Here is a 21,809-nt window from a genome sequence, read left to right as displayed (position 1 = left end):
TATATAAACAACTTGTAACTTAGGAACTCGTACGTCATCTTTTCATTTGTTTATCTTTCGTTTCAGAATTTTGAGTAAATAGCTTTGAGAATCCGGCGCTTGGTTTCATTATTATTATTATTTATTTCTTAGCAGACGCCCTTATCCAGGGAGGCTTACAATAGTTACAAGATATCACATTATTTTTTACATACAATTCCCCATTTATACAGTTGGGTTTTTACTGGAGCAATCTAGGTAAAGTACCTTGCTCAAGGGTACAGCAGCAGTGTCCCCCACCTGGGATTGAACCCACGACCCTCCAGTCAAGAGTCCAGAGCCCTAAACACTACTCCACGAAGAGGGTTCGAGGCAGATCGCTTTTAAAGGGGGTCCTGGTTTAGAATAAACCTGAGATTGAGTTTTGGATTGGAGAGGGGAGGGGTGTAAAATGATATTTAATGGGGATCATTTTCCTGGCTGGAAGTTAAAGAGAGGAATATAAATTCCAGTCCTAACGAACCCTGCGTGCCCTGGGCTGGCCGCTTCCCCTGTCCGCTCTGGCAGCGTGTCTTAAACCCACGTTGTCTTAGCACACCAGCAAGAGAGCGTACAGCTTAGTGACGTACAGTATAACATGCGGAGGCTTAATACTGCACACTTCCAGATAAGCCAGGATACCATCGCACTCGCATTATAATCCAGCCCTGAATAAACACCAGCAAAGCCAATAGCAGGGGCAACACAGCGCGGTAGCACTCTGTGAGTCTGGTGGTACAGCAGTGTGTATTGTGTGTGCAGATACCGCAGTGATAAGGTCAATATGTAGTGCTGGTGCAACCTCATGCCATTGTACCTGTCATTGTGTTACTACTGTCCCTTAGTACAGAACCAGTGCATTGCCATCGTAGTGCCACTGTGTGCATTGCCATCGTAGTGCCACTGTGTGCATTGCCATCGTAGTGTCACTGTGTGCATTGCCATCGTAGTGCCACTGTGTGCATTGCCACTGAGGATCTCTTGGTTACGGCTAGGGCAGGGTCCTGTCGTTGGTTTTTATAGCCGTCCTGTATGTATATAGCACTGTACATGAAAAGGGTATATTAAAAAGAAAATCTGCTAAATTTCGTCCTGCGTCAGCCAGCCACGGACATTCGGTGCGTGAGGCTGGGATAAAATCCATTGCAAGAACAAACATGGTGGCATTTGCAATCAGGACGCACAAACGATAACATTTAAACGAGGTCAGGACAGGTGCTGAACGCAGAATCGTATACGCGACAGAGGCAGCCGCTGATATTCCTGTTCCGTAAAGAGAGGCCGTGATCCCCGGGCCCCTGCGTGTGTGTGCGTGTGTCCGTGCATGCGTGTGTGTGTGTGTGCGCCCCGTCCTGACCCCCCTGCTGTCTGTCTCTCTCGCTGCTCTCTGCTGCTACAGCACATGATAAGTGGTGGTCCTGTAACCTTCCCTGACAACGCAGCAGCAAGCAGGAAATGTCAGGGCAAGAGCCAGGGCAGGATCAGCCAGAAACCTTTCAGAGCTGCCCCTTGCTCTGCTATCAGCCCCCCACAGCTGCAGACACAGACAATAGCCTCAGGATGGGCAGGGGGGGGGGGAATCTATCTACACAGCAGTGTGTATCAGAACACCTCAAGATGTGTCATTTATATCCTTTATATACCTGCCTGCAGGAAAACCTCTGGCTGTGAGAATTTCAATTTTCAGTCTGTAATCCGTGATATAGAAACGCCAGGCACTCCTGTGTGAAAATGTTAGAGCGCTTTGTGCTTTATTTAAGCATCTTAAACAACTTCTAAAAGAGTCTTTAGAAGCTTTTTTGCCGTGTGTGGCTGTGTGTTCCTCTTGCTATTTGAAGTGAATTGCATGGCCTGTTAAAGGCATTGGGTTTGCCTGAGTGCTCGTGAGGTTGAAGCTCTTTTGTCTGTGTGACGGCAGCTGAAGCAGGCTCATCCCTCGCCTGTTTCCTGTTTTTGAGAGGCAGAAGCACTGCATGCTTCAAACAGTAACGGTTTGTAGCTCTTTAACAGAAGCTTACTCCAGGGGTATATTTGATGTAAAGCTTGGCTGGGGTTCTAAGAGGCTCAGAGACGAACCCTGGCTTCGTTATCCATCCCATCATCTACTCCCTGCCCCTCAAATGCTGTGGATGCTGTATCAAACTCAGCAGTACTTGTGTATGCCACTTCCATCTTCATGCAGTTTAATTCCCTTCCACCAGCCCGTCCTCCAGTCAGTCAGGCTGTACCTGCAGTCCCACAGCCCCCCCCCCCCTCTCTCTCTCTCTGTGCGGGGGCACTGGGTTATGATAGAGTGGTTTCTCAGAGATAGGGAACATAGCGTGGTGCAGGTGGTGGAGAGCAGAGAGCCAGCATCCTGTTGCGTCTCAGCCTCTCACGGCTGCTGAACTGAACTTTATAAAACGAGCTCAGCGGATAGAGAGAACGAGAGGCAGATAGATACGCAGAGGAAACAGGAAAAGGGGGGGGGGTGTCAAGCCCACGGCCATTGATTTTATTTATTTATATTCATTTAGTGGCTGTGACCTTAAGCAGTCTCATTTTAAGTAGATACGTCTGTATTTAGGTGCGTCTGCTGGGGTTTGTTTTGACTGCAGTACACAAAACTCTGTTTGTTTTCTAGTTCTATTTGAAAATATACATTTAAAAAATAAACTATATATCTATAATTTCTGGCAAGTGTAAATGTGTCCAACAGTTTAGTGTACAAAGTAAAGTGATTCTTTGTTTTTCCTGAAATAAACAAGAAACAGGTTTCTGCTGCAAAATATCCTACAAAATGCAGAATTTCTGTTACGCGGTAACGATGGCGCAGTTTGGTACTTGTGCCACCAGGTGGTGCTAATCACCAAGTGCAAACCCCAGGAGAATAATAATACAAAAAAAACACACAACAACAAACAAATCGCACCCTACTGAACTGCTTTCCCCCGGTGCTGCATTCTCTCAGATAGCCTGCCCTGCCAGCCCGCGATACAGCTGCTGGAGAGAGAGAGCGAGAGAGAGAGAGACTGGAGTGCATGCCTGTGCCTAGTCCTGCCCTTCATATAGGCTAGTCATTGTGTGCACCCGGTAACAGCATGGCTCTGGGGTAATTAGAGATTGCATCACACTACCCAACCCCACCGCGTCCTCATAAAAGGCTGTTTTTACTGGCTAATTAGAGGCCCTGGCCCCAACGACACGCAGAAACTTTAATAGGCAATTAGTGATCTTGTGTCTGGGCTGCATGGGAACTGGCGGTGGGGTGCAGGCTTGGGCCCAGGTTCCCAAACGAGAGAGAAAAACAAAAACAAACCCACGCTACACCGCCTCGCGTCTCCTCTCTCCTCTCTCTCTCTCTCCTCTCGGCTTTAGAGATGGGCTGAAGGGTTTTTATTTAATTTAAAGGGCAAGTAGCTCAATTTGAGCCAGTGGCAGCTCACTAGATGACGCCGGCTCTTTCTTCTGTAAAGACTTTTGCAGATATAATCTATGTTATATTTGTCTACAGCATGCAGCTAGAACTGAAGAGCAGCTCCTTGAACTCATAATCCATGTATCCTAGAACAGACTTTAAAAACATTGTAATAAGAACCATTGCCAACCTTCGTGAACATCATAAAAAGGTAAGGGGGCAGGGAAAGGTACCTGCTTTGCAATTATTACAGGGCCAGCTGCAGTCTAACTGTGCTACTGCCTGTTCACTGCAGTTTTCAGTTGATGCCAGAATGGGAACACAGGGTTTGTGATTGGGATAGCAGCGGCTCCAGGCTTTTGTGCTCATTGGACGAGTTTCAAGGACAATCCTCCTGTGATTTTTGACTGCATTGTTTTACTGGGCACGCTGCACCAGAGAGATGAGATGCAATGTTTTTTTCATTTATTAAATTTTTTTAATTCAGGTTTTCAATTAAAACTGCAGAATCTGAACAAGCGTGGCCGTGCAGGTTCGATTTCTGTTAGTCGTTTTGTTTTTCTGTCCCAGGATTTTTTTTGCTGTTTTCGTTTTCGCGCTTCCCTGCAGCCTCTCTGTTTTGTGTAACCTTTTCCCAGATAAAAATCCTTGGAATTTCCTTCCATTTCCCGAAGGAATTTTTTGCGGCAGAGCGAAATATAAAAATGGACCCTTGCACCCCCTTCTCTTTCCAGGAAGGGGGTTAAGACGAGGGAGAGGAGAGGGGTTCAAGCGAAGAGGACAGATTCGGAAAGGGTGAGAGGGGCAGGGAGGGAGGGAGGAATAGAGAGGGGGTGAGGAAGGAGAGGAAACCAGGGAAGGGGGGTGGAGAGAGAGAAAGGGAGAGAGGCAGAAGTTTTGAGTGAAAGGGAGAGGGGAGACGAAAGAAGAGGCAATAAGTAGAATTAATTAAGGAGGGGAAAGTGTGAGAGGCCTGTGAAGGGAGAGAGAGCTGATATGAGAGAAAGAAAACACGTGATGGAGGAAATACAAGGAAGGAAGGAAGGAAGTAAGGAAGGAAGGAGAGGGGGAGAAGGAAAGTAAGTTAAGTTAAAACTCGTAAAAACAAGGATTGTCGGATCACGGGTAAAAAAAAACAAACAAGATTCTGCCGATTTTAATTGGATGTTTGAAAAACACTTCATTAAGAGTGCAACTCGTTAACAAGGAGAGAGAAGAGGAGGAGGAGGAGGAGGAGAGAAATTTGAAAATGGAGACAGGAATTCCTTCCAAAGGCTCGCCTGTGCAGCTTGTTAGAAAGCTTGTGTTGAAAATGACATCTGTTCCTAATTAAGAGGTGCTAATGAAGGCACGTGTTCCTCTGCTCTCCGCTGAGACAGGACTTGGCAGCCGCGGCGGGGCGGGGGGCGGGGGGTGTGGGGGGGTGGGGGTGTAGAACTGACACCAGAGTTCTGGAGCCTGAGCTTGTTGTTGAACTCGCAGTAACCTGCACACACAGACGCATCAAATTTAATAGAGATTCTGTGGGACTTAGACGTGTGCATACTTGCCCCCTGTGTATTGGCTGCATGGTGTTTGCTTTACTTACAATAAAACAAAAATTAAAAAAAAAAAAAAACTGAAATTCTAAAGGCCAAACAAACGCAGGCATTCGTTTAAATATGAACTATTATTCAAGTGCAGTGACTACAGAAAATTATTTCGCTTTACAGGACAGACTAGAACGATCGCACATTTAACAGTTCTCTGTGACATCATCATTGTTCAGTTGTGTCACAGTCCTAATTTGTTCCCCGTTTTATGATGTCACAATCCTGAAGTTTCTTGTGCTATATTGCCAGGTTCCAGGATGTTGCTTAATTTCCTATTTTGATGACGTCATCAGTGACACTCTGTGTTTTGTGATGTCATGGTGCTCTGTGGCTCCAGCTCGGTGATGTCACAGCTCCGGTTGGCAGATAGTTCAGCTGTAGCTCAGTGCCTGAGGTCCCCGTCTCGCGGCTCCTGGCCTGGTCTCTCCGAGCAGCAGGTTTAATTAGAGCGGATTAGCCCAGATTAGCCAGATAATTACCTCCCGTTGGAGCCTGCCGAGGGGCAGAGCCAGCCCTGCTCTGTCTGGATATACAGAGAGCAAAATATCAGCATACGCAAACACGGGATAGCAATGCTTCAAATTCACCTTCAGCACAATGGATGAGTCAATGCACTGTCAGCACCTTGTAAAAGACAGGCACACTGGGATGCATTAGAGGCAGGATTGCCCTGCTGCATCTTGTCTTATTGGACCCCTGCTCTACACAGCTCTTTGCAGAAGTTAGCAAACCCGAGTCATTTCTGATATCTGATGAACCTGGAGTGAGGGGTGACAAAATACCTTCTTTTAATGTCAACGAGTGTCCTCAGAATGCCCTGTGTGTTGTGCAGGTCAGCCCCACACCTGCAGCCCCTCCCCTGTTGCAGCCAGTAACCTGTGCAAACAGGAGCCCATAGCTCAGCAAACACCCCTCACTTTGATCTAGCGCTCCGGTCATCACAGCTCTTATCAGTTTTAATTAGCTCCCTGGGTCCAGCACAGCCTGTCTGTCAGGCAGGGAGGGAGGGAGCAGGATGGGCAGCCTAACACCTCCTTTAATTGTTGAGATTTACACCCTGAACCAAAACACAACATGTCGAAAGAGACAAATGCTCTTTTTAAAGGGCTGGTGAGCAAACCCCCCTGACCTTCTCTGACCTTCTCACTGCCCGCGTGCTGGATCATAGGGTTCTGCTCCAGGAGACCCATACCTGTCAGTGTGTCCGTGTGTCTGGGACTCTGCGTGCATACAGTGTTTCTGTGTATGTCAATGTGTGTGCATGTGTTGGTGCGTCTAGCCCTGGGAACACGGAGTGGAAGTTTCAGGAGACCGGGTTTCAGGTCATTGCACGACACACCAGGGGAGACTTGTGGTGCCATTTCAGCCAAGCTTGATACAGCAAAGCTGCTTCAAACTAGGTCTCCTGGAACCAGATTTCAAACCACTGTTCCTGAAAAAGTGGCTTTGTGTTCCCTGGGCTTTGTGTCTGTGTGTCAGTGGGGTAGTTTGTTGCTGTGTCAGTTTTTGTGCGACTTTTTCAGGAACAGCGGCTTGAAACCTGGCTCCAGGAGACCTAGTTTGAGGTTGCTGTATCAAACCCCAAGAGCCCCTGGTGTGCCGTGCAGTGGCCTGAAACCTACAGTCTCCTGAAACCAAGTTCCAAGCTACAAAGTGGCTTCGTGTTCCCTCGTCTTGAGTGTAGACACACAGAAATGAGTGCGTGCGCGTGTGCGTGTGCGTGTACCTTTTCCGAGTGCCTGTTGTAATGTGCGGTTGGCGTGTATCACTCTCCAGGTCAGTTTCTCTGTGTTTTGGGGACAGGTTGCAAGTCTCTTGGTGATGGATCGAGTTTTCGTTTTGCTTGTGACAGCTTTGGCTGCTCTTTCCCTCCACATAATTTCCTGTTTTTTGCTGTAATTACGGAAAAAAAAAAAAAAAAATCTGGAATCTGTTTGAAAAATAAATAAAAAAAAGATGCGACACGTATAATTGCCCTAACTTAAGTGGCTGTTAATTTAATATGCAAATTGGAGTGTTGTCAATGTGAATGTATTTTTAATTAAAAACGTGTTGCCTGAGAGTGGGGAGGGATTCTGGTCTCAAATGCGGGGGTGCTGTGAAAAAGTCAGTTAGATAATCAGCTGCAGTCTGCATTGCTGGGTTTTCTACAGAGTTTACAGGTTCTACAGGGAATCCGAATGATGTGTTTAGTATCGTATGGTAATGTCGCGGTTTTTCCCATGAAAACTATGCATTTCCTGTAGCTTCCCACGGTTTTGCAGTTTAATATCCTTCCTCATTTTTCACAGAGCTTACCCTGTGCTTTACCATTCGCTCCCCGTGCCGCATTACGCTTTAGGAAATGCTAAAAGAAACAAAAATTCCATGACAAGTTTCCACTGGAAGCCCCTTTCACTGTCTTCAAAACTTGATTGCACTTTGCTATACTCTGGTCAGCTTTTATGAGTGCTACTCTTGGATGTGACATACCAACGGTATCGCAATTGACCAGCCAGCACACTGCAGTGGCAGGCTGCCATATCGCTGCCAGACAGACAGTGGGGTGCTACCGTTATGGGGCGGGGTGCAGTGCTCCGAACCCACTGCCATCGTCGTGATCTGCTAGCCTGGCTTCCTCATGGTAACGCACTGCAGCTATGGTTGTGAAATGGCAGCACAGAACTACAGTACAGTGGTCATACCAGCACAGCAATGCTTCTGGAGCAGGGCTCACACAGCCCTGTGCATCCTGAAAGAAAGCACTGTGGCTGATCCTATCGCAGTCCCGTCTGACCACCGATTCTCTTGTAGCTTTTTGTCTTTCGTAACCCCCGATTTCCAGTGGGGGGGTGCAGACCCCAGGCTGGCACACAAGATCTGCACTAATTAATTTCATTAGAGCGCCAGGGCTGTTGGAAGCAGAGAGAGGTGTGTGTGGTTATTGTGAGATTGGAGGGGGGAGGGGGGAGGGGGGAGGGGGGGGTGGATATGAGAGGCGCAAAGTCAAGCCAGAAACTCTCAATGTTGCTAATTCATTTACAGATTTAATTAGATGGATGGAGCCCTTGCAGTTATTAAAAAGAAAATTTGTTGCCAGCGTTACAGCACTTTTTAATTATGGTCCTGGGCACCAGATCCCTACATGCTGACGTCTGGGGAACTAGTTAATTAAAATCCTCATTATTTTACTTTTAATTAGTTCCCCCCTCTTTTGTTTCCTCTCGCCATATGGCCGTGTTCCGTGGTCGAATTAACTTAATTAAGCTAATTAAGCTGATCAGTTTAATTATTCAAAGCGTTCTGATTGGGTAGGGAGGTTGTTTGGTTTTTTTTTGTTTTTTTTTACTAGTTCAGTCGTGCGGTTTCTCTCTCTCTCTCTCTCTCTGTCTCTCTCTCGCTCGCTCTCTCTCTCTCTCTCTCTCTCTCTCTCTCTCTCTCTCTCTCTCTCTCTCTCTCTCTCTCTCTCTCTCCTGTCATTTAGATGGCTGGTTCTCGATTTGTTTTCTGCTCTGTCTGTCTGTCTCTGTCTGTTTGTCCGCCTCTGTTTGTTTGGATTCCAGTTCAGGTCAATGTGATGTTTGCAAGTGATCAATTAAAAACACAAAAGAGAAAAAGATAAATGCTTAAACCTAAGACTCCTATATCTTTGGGAGGTCGATTTTACAATTTATTTTTTTTCCATAACAATTCTAGGAAAAATCTTGCTGTTCGTGCATAAGAAGTCTGGATCTTTTACTGAGCGAACCCATTTTAATGATCTTCTATAACTGATTTCTCCCAATGCTGCTCCTTCTCTGTGCGTCATTCTATGACCATGATGAATGCGCATGCTGGCCGTCCACTAGAATTGGTTTGGTTCGTTTGCAAAGCCTGTACTTCATCCCTGCAATGCCCAGTTACACCAACAGCATTCATGTTCAGTGCCTCGAAGTTGCAGATCTGCCCGACAGCAAGTAATGCTTTGCATATGAAAATCAGAACGTGTTGAGGCTGGATTTCAAATAAACAAGATACAGGTCTTGGGTGGCATGTTGCAATTTCAAATGGGCATTGCGGGGTTAATAGCATGTGCAGTATAACCAGCCACAGCCGTGCACTGCAGATGCACTTATCTTTCATATTGTCCACCCGCCATATGAGATGAACTGCTGCCTCTCTTGTGCATGGTATCTGTGGGGGGGGGGGGGGGGGGGCTCCTTTGTGCCGGACAAAAAAAAATAAAAATTTGTTACAAAAAATAACTTTGTCTACATAACATAGACAATGAATTGAATGGCAAAAGCGAGTTGTGACGATATATTTGAGGATGTGACACTTAGGAGTAGGAAAATAAAAAAATAAAAAAATGATTGCCTCTCAAAAGCCAACAAAAACGAGCTCTCTCAACAACCACAGCGAATCAAGGTCAGGACATTAGGGTTTAGAAACAAACATGCTATCCCTCTTCCTTGCTTACAGATTAACTACGGCTTCTGGTGTTGTCAAGATCACTAATGAGGTTGTGTTTAAAATCAGTTCTAACCAGAAAAAAACCCCACTGAAACAAGTACGTCTTGAGTCTAGACTTGGAGGATTCGACTGGGCTGTCTTTCCAGTAGATGATGAAGAGCTGTGTTCTGTGTCTCAGAGGACTGGCTGGGAAAAATCTGGAATCGAAACGTCATGACGATAAGAAGGCCCAAGGCCAGGAGGAGTCGTGCAGGATGCCAGTATAACTTTTTAAAACCCACGTGAATCCAGGGCGAGGATTTCAAGTTTTGGAACCTGTTTTGTTGAACTTTTAGAGAAACTTAAAAAAAAAAAAAATGGCTGGAGGAAACGCTTTGGTGTTGTTTGGCAGTGTGACTCAGGTTCGAGGCACTGCTTTGTCAGGTCACTGTAGCCAGAATTCCCAGACTGGTACAGTCCCTGGCTAACTCGAAATAGCAGAAGAGGAGGCTTTCAGGGCTGCCCACTTTTGTGAAATTGCACCATGATGTGATGCCGAAATCGGTCAGCATGCTTTAGTCAGCAAGGTGATCACAGGAGGGGAACCATTTGAAATGCTGTTGGCTCCACAGTCCTGGGGATTGTATCGGCTTGTAAAGGATTGCAGAAGTTGAGCAGGTGGAGAGAGGCACGGTAGGGACTGATGTGACAGACAGGAAGCCTTATGATGAACCCATACAGTTAAAAGCATGTCATTTATGGGGATAGAGTGGAGGCGCCCATATCTATGCCGCACTTTTACATTGACCTCACTTACCACTTTCTCAACGGCGATGGAAACTTGGTCAGGACATTTCTCTACCCAAAAGTTATTGAGAGTTTCGGAATGTGGGCTGCATGGTGGAATCTGGCCGTCTGTCAGTGAATGCGGGTTTCCATGATACCGATAGCTTTGATTTTATATTTACAGCCATGGCAACAGGGGATTTCTAGTTCTGTATTGTATTTTGCACAGTTCCCCGGAACGCGCTCAACTTGTCAGATGCCACCTGTTTTCAAAGACCAGGTGCCTGCAGAATGGGTTTCATTACTGAAGACTGCGCATTAATTGAAAGCCCTTGTAAAAGAGCAGCTGTGGAAGGAGACCCAGACCTCGTATTAAGGTGGTGCAGCCTGGAGCAGACGTCTAGCACAGACCCAGCTGTAGGAGCCTAGCGAGCGAGCTGTGCTGGCGACTGCAAAGTGAGTGTGTTCCATGCAAACACGCGTCAGGGTCATAGTCATGAGATGCTGGAACATATCTCAGAATCATCTCCGGTAGTGCTGCACCAACTGGTGGTGTGGCAAAACTGTTCCTTAAACCGAAGAAAAGTTACGAACGAGAGGAGGCCAAGCAGCCCGCTTTTGCTGATTGATCCCAGAACTTCATCCGGCCGGCTCTCGAAGGATCCCAGTGACTCGGCAGCAACAACGTGGCTTGGAAACTCGTCCCATGCACTCGCCAACACTGTGCAAAAAAACATCACCTTCTCCCCTCTGCCCTGAGTCTGCCTCCACTCAATTTCCAGCTGTGTCCTGTGGGCCTGGTCTCTGCGGTTGAAACCGTGCTTTTTTTTAAAATCTGCCTTAACCCTTCCTTGTTGCAAGCTAAATAGATGCAGTTCCTTCAGCCTGTCCACCTACCTCCCTGCTCTGTCTAACACCTACCTTTCAGTCCTGAGACCAGTCTGGGTGTTGCTCCTCGCTAGACTCTCTCCAGAGCGGCAATGCTCTTTTCTGTAAGCACCCAAGAGTGCGGTCTCACCAGCGCATTGTGCAACCTCATCATAATCGTAACCTGGCTTGAACTTTTTGTTTCCTGAAATGCTGTGTGTTGGTATAGCTGACACCCACAGGGTGTCCCAGGACGGAGTGGGTTGAAGGGTGCAGCAGGGGAGGGGCAGTGTTAAAAATATCCCTTTCCTTCACACGGCGTGAGGTAAGGGAGCCTGAGGCAGTTGCACTCATTTGCATGTGTTAATTTGATTAATTAGGGAGCATCAAATATTCCGTGACAGGAGCTGTGGATGGATGTAACTGTAAACTTTTTGATCGAGCTATGAAGCCTGTAGCTGAGAATCCATTTGTGAGACCCCGCTAATTGGCAATTGAATATGCTCAGCTAATTAGCAATATGCAGATGAGGCTTTGATTGGTTTCGAATGCGAAGTGTAACATGCAGGGCTATGGGATTCGGGTTGTAAAAAAAAAAAAAAAAAATGCTTATCAAGATATGAAGATAATTGCAATAATGATCATTTGCATTCGTTAATGAGTGTGCCCAGTACTTTTCTAAATGTTAAATGTGGAATAATTGAGGGAAATGTAACACCTATCTGAACAAACGCCTCTTCACGCGGGAGCACGTCCAGGTGAACGCTGTTGTGTTAAATCTATATATCTCTCCCCTTCAGTCGCTGTGTGTTTAATTGTACCAGGTTAAGTGTCCTATCTGTGAATCTGTTATAATGCTTTTTTTTTTTTTTTTTTTTTTTTGAAGTTAGGGTGCAGGATTTTCAGTCTGGTAAAAACCTGGTCCATGCTCTTGCATGAGGTTTCATCAAATGACATTGCGCTGATCCAGATCTCTAATGCTGACTGGAGTTCTGTTTTAACACAGTAAGATGACCCGCTTCAATGAAGCAGTGCAGAACAGCTCAGTCTCACAGAGTTCTGCCTTGTGGTGGTACTTTGTTTTATTGTGCTTCCTGCCTGATTTTAGTTATCTAAAGCATGACAGCTCATGTTTTTTGTATGACACATTGATATACATAGAAACCTTAATCAACGTGGCTCTGTCTGTCACTTATTCTGGGCTTGCACAGGGTTACAGTATCCATACATTACATATATATATATATACACATACACATACACTAGTTGAACTTTTTCTGCCAGTACTAAAATAAACTTGACTGTTAGCAACTGGAATGGAAGAATGTAAAACTCTTTCAGAGCTGCCAGCATGTGTCTCTCAGGGTGAAGAGATGGCATTGCTTTATTTTGCAATGGAAACTTTTCTTAGTTTGAGACAGTGAGCGTCCGAACGCTTAAACCTTTTCAGCACCAGGCACTTCTGCAAAGACAGCGCTAATCCTGGCCAGCCTTTCTGAAGGGAGCAGTAAGTAGTTCTGTGAAACCAGCCTTGACGACTTGCAGAAGATAGCGTTTCACTCTTCTTGTCCATCTTAATACAAATATTTCTATCCTGGGAGCAGCTAGGAGTGAGGACCAGGAATACTTGCACAGGCCACGCTTTTTGCAATAATAATGTTTTCACTTTAATAAAGTAACATTTTTTATTATTATTTCAGTTCCACTTGGAAAACGGATTCTACACGATGACAATAAAATTCTACAATAGAATGCACAATACTTTAAAAAATATTTACAGAAATATTTTTTTTCTTTTAAAATTTGCTCTTAACACACAGAGAACACCCAAGTGTTTATGCTTTTTTTTTTTTTCCCCCAGGCACAGTTTTGCATGGAGCGTTACAGGGGCAGGATGGGTTTAACGGAGACCGCAGATGTGGGGGGGAATAAAGAGAGTTTGGGGAACCCCTGCACCCGCCCTGGCTCTCGTGTGTTCATCCCTCCACTATCAGGGTGATGGAGGAACAGCACAGCAGTGAGAGTAGACCACGCATCTTACATGACTTCACACCTGCTTGAATGAAATGAGCTGCTGCTGGGAGGAGACGGGGAGCAGCTTGAAATGAACACGCAGGACTGACAGCAGGGGAGTCGTTATGCTGGGCAGGGCGCGTTCCAGGAGAAGGAGCTCAGGGTCTGTCAGAGTTCAGGTCACTGTCCGAAGCAGCGGGATCCAGACCGGCCGTCGGACTGGCGGTGTGAACAGGTGTGGACCAGCCCAGCCCGTCACCCCTCCCTTCCTGCTGCGAGATCACTGTCCTGCGTTTCCAAAGAGGATTCCTCTTCTGGGGAGCTGGTGTTTCTCCCCAAAACTGTGAAGCAAGTATTTCTTTCAAGCTGATTCATATATATTTTTTAGTTTGTCTTTTTTTTTTTAAATTTCAAAAATAAAGTGATGAGAGAACGACAAGAAAAAAAAAAAAAAGAGGAGAGAGAGAGAGAGAGACTTGACACAGGGGGACAAAAAGGCACAAAGGCACAGACCTCTCCAGCTCTTCAACACACCTGCAAAAACAAATGAAACACATTTACCACTCGGCTCCTTTCCAGTGGATTAGTCCACCGACCTGGGAAGTCAAAGCTAAGACAGCAGTCAGAACAGATTGTAAATGACTGTACTTCTCCTCCTACAAGATGAGTTTTAAAGTGTTACACGTTCTCATCAGCTAGCAAAGCGCTGGAGCAGCATTGTAACAGAGACGCTACATAGACACACACACACACACACACACACACACACACACACAGAGCCTTCAGTGTTTGAGGACTCTGCATGGACCTCCCACATGGTGCAGACTCACTATTCCAAAACATCAGAAGGGAAAATGGAAGTGCTTAACATAAATCCTGTCAGCACTATAAACCAGGTCTCGCACCCCCCTCCTGGAAGAACGGTGAACGAGCCCGCTCGCACTCACTCTCTCTCTCTCTGGGTACCTTCTGGTCGGGCAGCATGGTGTTGCTCTGCGGTGGTGGGAGGTGGCTGTTCAGCAGGGCTGCACTGGGCCGATCGTGCTCACAGAAGATGGTTCCGTTGACGTAGTGGAACCGGTCCCCTGGGACCAGCCTGTTCCTGCACGTGGCGCACATGAAACACTGTGGGACAGAGCGGGGACGGGACACTGCGTTACCCTGGACGCTGGGGATCGGGCCACGCTGTGATCTGCAGCACCTCAAAAGCTGGGTGCTCACAACACAGCTGGAACCCATTTAAAATCTTATTATTGATTTAATAGAATATACAATATCAGAAGTTGAATAACATTAACCATATGGATCAGGAATCCCTTTTGATAAAAGGTATTTTATTTAAAAACGTACACACTAGGGTTATACAGAGAGGTATATACTGTACTCTCAATTGGGTTCTTTCATATTCTTTGATGGTTTTAATCTGGGAACTTCGTTTTTTTTTATCATGCAGTAATAACAGCAGAGAGGTAGGGAGACAGACCTTGAGGTGGTAGACGTTGCCCTGTGCCCTCATCACCATCTCACTGGCCGGGATGGACTGACCACAAGCACTGCACGCTCCGCTGTGTCCGAATAACCTGTAGGGGAACAGGACGAGAGTCACTCTCCATCACACGCCCTCACTCCGTTACAAGAAGGGAGTATTACAGGTCTTACTGCAATACAATAAAGGGGACGCTGGCTATTACTGGGGCTGGTAATTGCCTCTCTTAAACCCGTCTCTCAATGTAATGAAATTGTGATCTTAGTTCAAACAGTAATTTAGTAACGGACGCCAGAGAGAGAGAGGAGAAACACTGTTCTCACTAATTAATGTTTGTCCTTTTAATCCGACTCAAAAACGTCAACGGAGAGCAATTTAAAATGAAGCCGTACCCTTTTGATCAAATATATTCTACATATTTAATACACAGTCATTTACATATACACTAGATCTATGTACACACACACAGCTTGGGGCTTGAGCAATTCAATTCCACCAGCAAGATGAGAATGCATTTACAAGGGGGTCCTGGAAGACAGAGGCAGCAACACATGCAAATTATTCCCTAAAATCGATTGCAGGTCAGGTTATTGGCGATAATCAAAGCATCTTCAGACTTCAAATAAAACTCAAAGCATGTATGGGATTATTATTACTCATAGCAATATATTACATGTATTAGAGATTCTGCGATTTCTCATCACAGATCAAATACAGAACAGCTTTAGTCTAGCAGCTTGCTAAGTGAGGTTTCAGACAGTCAGCCAGGGCAATTCATCCAAATCTTCCTCGTCATGGCTTTGCAAGCCTCAATTAAAACAAGCACCATTCAATCCGTGTGTTGTTGCATCTCTACAAACAGACGACAGTGCTCAGAGTTCAGCTGCCCACACTCTGCAAGGTTAAATAAATATAAAGGGCTTTTTACCTCCTCAGCAGCACACACGCTGCACAGAGGCTGGAGTAAAAGGTAGCAGCCGTCTGCATTGACAGAGCAGGGCCTCCCCCTGGAGATGTACTATCTTCAACACTTGCACTGTTAGAGAACGCTGGATACGTGGCCTTCAAAAGGGACTGGTTGGTTAAAATTACCGTTATAAAACACAGATCTGTCAAACCGACATCCGATCCTCGCCCAGAACCCGCCCCGTGCTTTAAAAAAAGATAATATTTCGGAGGCTTTGAACTCTTGCCTGTCCCACACACTTCAACCTAACGAAATGAATTTCCCTGCTGTGGCCGTGTCACAGTGCTCCCCTCACCGTCCCCATCTCCAGGGTATTAATATAGCAGGTGTGGACCACGTACAGTTCACACCAGCTCTGTGGAGATCATCGAAACCTCCTCAACGGCTCGACGCTATAGTCTGTACTGCAGAGCTTTCAAACTAACTAGAACAGAGGGGGCGGGGACATTGAAATGCATTCCGAGGGGGAGTACATCTGCCTTTGTTTAAAAACTCTTCTATACACACACACACTTGACTTAAGCAGTAGATTCAAATCAATCCAAACGAAGCATCGAACCGCAGCCGCTTCGAGGCTGCTTTTAAACAGACACGTCTCGAGCGTTCAGTGGTCCTGCAGTCATTGCAAGATCACTGCTTATCTGCCTTGCTCAATCTCTCATTCGAGTCCCCTGGCTTCCTCCGTCTCTCACACCCACTTTATACACAGACACTGAAACAAACACACCCAAGCAAACAGCAGCTCTCCATTGGGACGCCCACCTGTGCCTACACTGTAGCCCTGCCCGACACACCCTGTCTGTCTGTGTGCAAGTGGCGACACACACACACTCCCCTCCCCCACAACTCTACTAAGCGTATTTAAATGATCCAAGAGCCTGGAGCGTGATGTTAAATAAACTGTTCCACACTTATCGCTGCATGAACGACTCCTGTTAGTAAACCCGAAGGAGACTCTGCTGTGAATTACTCATGCCTTGACAAGTGTCGATCAGATCAGAACAGATTTACCAGAGGCCCGATTCTTCAATCCCCTGGCATCAGGTCACTGTAATAATATAAAAGGCTAGTAAAAAAGGCTAGTGCCCCCCCCCCCGTACCGTATGTAGTCGTTCCTGCAGAGGATCATGCCTCCCTTGCTGTAGCAGGAGGTGCCGATCTCGCCGAGCTGAGCCTGGCAGCAGGAGCACTTGAGGCAGCGCGTGTGCCAGTAGCGCTCCATGGAGTAGAGCAGAAAGCGGTCAGCGATCTTCCCCCCGCAGCCCGCGCAGGACTTGGGGGGAGAGCCCCCGCCGGCCACAGCCACCGCCTGGGACTCCGCGGAGCGATTATTCACCATGTCACGGGCTGCAGGGAGAGAGGGGAGAGAGTTAGTGTGGATCCACTACGATTTTACTGAGTCGCTCTTTTTTTTAAGCATCTAAATGTTAGTTTTTTTTTCCTCTCCCACTCACTAGAAATAATAAGCACCCCCATTTGTTTTCTTTCTAGGCACAGAGAAACTCTTTCACATAACCTTTTCCCTCTCTGTCCCAAGCAGGCACGTTGGAGTAATTACTTACTCAGTGTTCCTATTAAAAAGAATTGGAGAGAAAGAAAAACAGCCTGGGGAGCCTGCGGAGAGCAATCAACCATCATTTGTAATTAGATCCCCATTCTCTCTCTCTCTCGCCAAACTCCAAAAACACATTAACCCCTTCAGTCCAGCCCCAGCTGCACCCTTTCTCAGACCCAGAAACTAGGCAGAGGGTGCAGGGATCTTACAGACTTGAAATAGACTGAGTTCAGAACAGTAATTGTAGATTTAGCGCAACGCAGTCATTTAAAAACCTGCGTTAAGATTTTGTAAACGAGCCTCAAAAGCTCCAACTTTTTTTGGAAGCTCTTTGAAACTGTGCTCACAAGCGATTTCTATACGAATCTGTGCTTTTGGCAAAAGGGAAGTAAATCCGAAGCAGTCATATTTTAAACTGCTACAGAGCTTTATGCAACATCTGTACAGCAGGAAAGCAAAACTGTGAACTTCTTCGTACGGTTAACTGAAACAGCCCTCCCTATGGCCGTCACATCTCTACAAGAATAACAAACACTCTCCGCGCAACAGTGATCTGTGTTCCTGGCTGTCCTCCAGGGCAAGCTGGGTTTAATGGTGTGAAGCGGGTAGCGTGCCAAGGGCAGCCTGGGAAAAGTCTGGTTAGAGCTTTCCGATTGGCTGATCCCTGCCCCGGCCGGCCGCTCCAGACCCGAGGGGGTCCGCACGCCGATACCCACCTCCACCCCCGCACCGTCCTGCCAAGCCCAGCCTGTAATTGCAGAACTTCCCTGCTTTGCCCACGTGCCAGCAATCCGGGTGAGGCTTGTTTTTCCACTCTGAACTGAAGCATGAAGCTCTTTCCCATCTCTTACAACTGCACTGCGTGGTGTACAAAAGGATTCGCTGGCCGCGTTACGGTGGAGTGTTTAAAGTAAACTTGGCTCAAACAGAGGGTTTAATAAGGAACGACTTTCTGGTGGTTGTCGTGGTTCTGGTTTGATTGGTGTTTATCGTGTAAGCACTGAAGACTAGCACTTATTTTGTGTTTCCGTACCCCAGCTCAGGGTGCAGTTCACTGTAATAGAGGAACAGCACGCACTGCGACTCCCATCTGTGCTGTTATTTGATCTGTGCTGTTCTCAGGACGCCTCGACACCACCCCTCTTTGGAAAAGCCAGAGAGAATCCACCACTCTTCAGCCACAACTTTTATTACTTGATTTTTTATATCCCGGAGAATCTTTTTTTGGGCATCTAAAAAAAAAAGCTTAATTTAAAAAACAAACGCACACTGAAAAAAAGAGAATAAATTAACATCAGGGAAACAGAAGCCGTGAAGTCTGACAACGTATCGCTTAAATATTTAATCTGGTCCAATTCGGTATGCAATATGGTGAAGACAGAATACATGTATTTATTTTTAAGAAAAGAACGTTTTCATGCCTGGCAGTAATACAGTGTTTGACTAAATTGAACAAACCTCACCTTTACATGGCAATGTTATAGCTGTCCCTGGCAAATAAAATCTAAATTATTATGAACCTGCATGGTGGGTTTTGAAGAGCCTGACCCTTTAAGAGTTGAGAGCGAGCGAGCGAGGGGATCACTGCAGGGGGAGCTGTGCTGCAAACAGGATGTGCCTCACAGCACTGCCTTGTGCATTTGCATTAGCAGCCACCCTGGAACCTGACATCGATCCTGCAGGCCAGGCCTGGGAACCCCAGGGGCCCGGGGCCCACACTTCCAACCTGGAAACAAACTGCTCCCAGCCTGGGGAGTGGAGGAACGGATGGAACTGCAGGCCAGGCCCAGGCTTAATGCTGCTTCAACAGAGCAGGCCCGCTCCCACGGAGCACAGGAGCTTCCAGCACCACCCAGGAGAAGGGGCTAACCTGGCTTTTACTGCGCCCAAATATTTACTCGCATTCAAAAAAAAAACAAACACCCAATCGGCTCCTATTGTGAAGCAAGCTCAAGGGCAACAACTACTGGAGTAATACACTGCAAATAAAACAGTCATTAAAAAAATAAACAGCCACGAAACTCCTCCGATAGGGACAGGTCTACTCTTGTTCCGAGTATTATATTGCTTTTATATTCATTTCATCGTAGTGCGATTTGCTTTTGCACTGGGTTCGATGGTGCTTTTTAAAGTGATGCTCTTGCTTGTAAAAGCGACGGATTCCTACCTCCTGGTACACATGCATTTGCACACATGGAGCTGGGGTTAGTTTTGCTGGTGTTGATGGACCCTGGCAGGGTACAAACACTTCTGCTCGGATATGAAACTTGCCCACGTTTCCTCTGCCTGATTGCCAGCAGGTCGCTTTGAGACTTGGGTTCATTAACTGGAGACCAGTAGCTGTGTTAATAAAAAGAAACACACCACAGAGCTATAAAATCAGCATAGAGATTGCGCTAGTGCAAAAAACATAAGAGCGCAGGTCTCGCTTCTCCAGACAGTTTCTGTTAGGGAGAGGCATGTTCCACCTAAAATTGTCTCTCCGCCTCCAGTCCACTCTCCCTCCCCTGCTCAGCTCAACTCTGATGCAGAAGCACCAACCCACACTGTGCATGCCAGCGCTGTGCATGCCAAGCTTTCCTTCCAGTCCAGAGCTTCTTGCACAATACACAACGCCAGTAAACCACGCCGAACTGCAGGGAAAGGACACCGAAGGGCTGGGCATGAATCAAAGCATGAATCACTCGAGTCTGGAGTTCAACAGCGGATGCGTAACGAAGGGGAAATCCAATACGACTTTGCTGGGAAAAGTGTATTGCTTCATTTGTGTGCATGTCCAATAGATGATTACAAAATTTAGCCAGTACACTGAAAACATAATGTGTGTGAATACCTGCAAAACATGTTAACGTGTTAAAATCTGCATCGATGACACGGAGCGATAATTAAATAAGAAATATGGATTGTGCTGACCGGCCACACCATCACTAAAGCAAACTGTCCGTGTTGAACAAAAAACACAACGCCCGTAGAAAACTGCAGGGTGTAAACCAGCACATATCGGGGTTATTTCAAACAGGCAGCGATTATTGTATTAAACACGACTTTACACAGTTGTTATTGATAACTTACTGCGTGGCAGCTAACTTGAAGTGTAAGCTACTTTTAAAACACAGGTTGCCAAGAACTGGTTCTGACTAAATGAATCGAGAATGAGAGAACGGGGAAGGGGGGGGGGGGGGGGGGGGTTATTTCCAATTAAAATAAATAGCTCTCATCAAAAGAAACTGTGCCACAGGGCCGACAGAGGAATGACCGGAACACTGGCGTCTGCCCAAATTCTCCGAGCGAACACAGAGGCACGCCGACTCTAATAGCGCGCTTGGGGAGTTCAACTCCAGAGCCGAGCTTTTTAACGAGGATTTTTAATTGTCACACCGAAACCTACACTGAGGAGTGAACCCGGCCGCTTGATTTTTAAGGTAGGGGGGAGGTTGATAACAGGGGCAGCCAGCACCCTAGCAAAGCGAGCCCGGTCGGGATGGGTACAGCTGCTCAGATGAAGTAGATCTGTACAGTACTGTGTAGGTGCGTCTATTACTGTATGCTCTCTTTGTAGCACGTCAGTCACTCCCAAGGACCTATGCTACAATAAACACAGCCGGAAAAACTGCGGCATGGCGCGGCGTTATTTACAGAACAACTTTTAAAGAGGGGGTATTCATTCACAGACCTAAAAACGACTGTGCTGATCCGGCGTGGTCTCTTTTGAGTGGTTTATTATATCGGGTAGGCTATGTAAGAACAGCAGCACACGATAACCTTTTAAATGCTTACCTTGCTCTGGAGCGGAGACGCGTCTTTTCACAAGAGGTGGTTTAAAATATCCAAAGCGAGTCCCGGACAGACTTTGTGTAATTTCTTCAATTCAGTGTGACATATAATCAGCTTTGTAATCTGTTAGCAGACCAGCACGGGTGACCGTCTGTGTAGTGTGGGTTTTTATTCAGGGGTCCGATAGGGCTGTAAAGAAATGCGCCTTAATAATATATACGTAAGCTTGCTATTTTTTTTTTTTTAGTTTTTAAACACTAGACTTTCTCCTCCTATAGATAAGGAGCGTTGGACTCGGATCTGAATCCGCTTAGACCAGAACAGTGCATTAAATACCTCCTTTGTGACGTCAAGAAGGTGCAGCCCCCACAGCCACTGAGGAGTGAGGAGGCGTGGCCCCTGACAGGATGATGGATGGCTATTTAAAGAACTATTGTCCGCCCGTGCCCTCATTAGTGCTCCAGTAATTACTGTCGACGAGTGGTTTCTCAGTGCGACGGGAAAGCAATTCATTTGCCAGTACTGATACTCCCAAAGGAAGCGAGGATCAATTATAGCTTCATTAGTTTACAAGATTGCAATCGCCGCGGGCTCAAAGGCGATTGCACCAGAGCAAAACTGTCACCTTTTAAAAAATAAAAATAATAATAATAATAATACACTCGAAGTGACATTTTATATAGATACATTATTTTTAAAATTGCATTTTAACCAAACTATGAGTCGTTCATCTATTTTCGAATATACAGTATTACTATGTAGCGTATCCCTTTATTACAGATGCATTTACTTGTACGTGTCACTGGATGCCCCTGCGCGCGCAACACAGCCGTAAAACAATAAGGAACGCGCGCGTGGGTTGTAAGGTTGGGTTCAGTAGTTTGCAAAGCGGCTGTCGGGCGACCTGGCTGTAAAACCGGAGCTTTATTCGACAACAGGGAATG

The 21,809-nt window shown here is 46.4% G+C and overlaps 1 protein-coding gene across 3 annotated transcripts; it reads right to left on the bottom strand.

Moving 5' to 3' along the window:
* Positions 1-12,711: 12,711 nt before the first annotated feature.
* LOC117396850 (LIM domain transcription factor LMO4.1-like) lies at positions 12,712-21,234 on the bottom strand. Of its 3 annotated transcripts, none has more exons than XM_033995094.3 (6): positions 20,869-21,234; positions 19,259-19,431; positions 16,637-16,883; positions 14,567-14,663; positions 14,031-14,208; positions 12,712-13,617 (listed from the first exon to the last, which is right to left on the bottom strand). In XM_033995094.3, the coding sequence occupies exons 2-6, from the start codon at positions 19,284-19,286 to the stop codon at positions 13,487-13,489; spliced, it is 681 nt and encodes a 226-aa protein (XP_033850985.3). In that variant the 5' UTR covers positions 19,287-19,431; positions 20,869-21,234; the 3' UTR covers positions 12,712-13,486. The 3 variants fall into 3 exon arrangements, with proteins under 3 accessions (XP_033850985.3, XP_033850986.3, XP_033850987.3); XM_033995096.3 differs by having other exon boundaries at positions 13,485-13,617; positions 14,050-14,208; positions 20,869-21,227; XM_033995095.3 differs by lacking the exon at positions 19,259-19,431 and having other exon boundaries at positions 20,869-21,227.
* Between the last annotated feature and the right edge of the window lie 575 nt (positions 21,235-21,809).

The sequence above is a fragment of the Acipenser ruthenus genome, chromosome 31 (genome assembly GCF_902713425.1).
Source record: "Acipenser ruthenus chromosome 31, fAciRut3.2 maternal haplotype, whole genome shotgun sequence".
Taxonomy (NCBI): domain Eukaryota; kingdom Metazoa; phylum Chordata; class Actinopteri; order Acipenseriformes; family Acipenseridae; genus Acipenser; species Acipenser ruthenus.
This window is presented reverse-complemented; position numbering and strand designations above follow the sequence as displayed.

Bases quoted from the DNA above. Each gene is read 5' to 3' on its own strand.
- LOC117396850 (XM_033995094.3), bottom strand. From the start codon at position 19,286: ATGTGTGCAAATGCATGTGTACCAGGAG. The intron at 16,884-19,258 runs GTAGGAATCCGT...CTCTCCCTGCAG, and splicing joins AAATGCATGTGTACCAGGAG to CCCGTGACATGGTGAATAAT. The intron at 13,618-14,030 runs GTGAGTGCGAGC...TTGTTTTTGCAG, and splicing joins GGTACCCAGAGAGAGAGAGA to GTGTGTTGAAGAGCTGGAGA.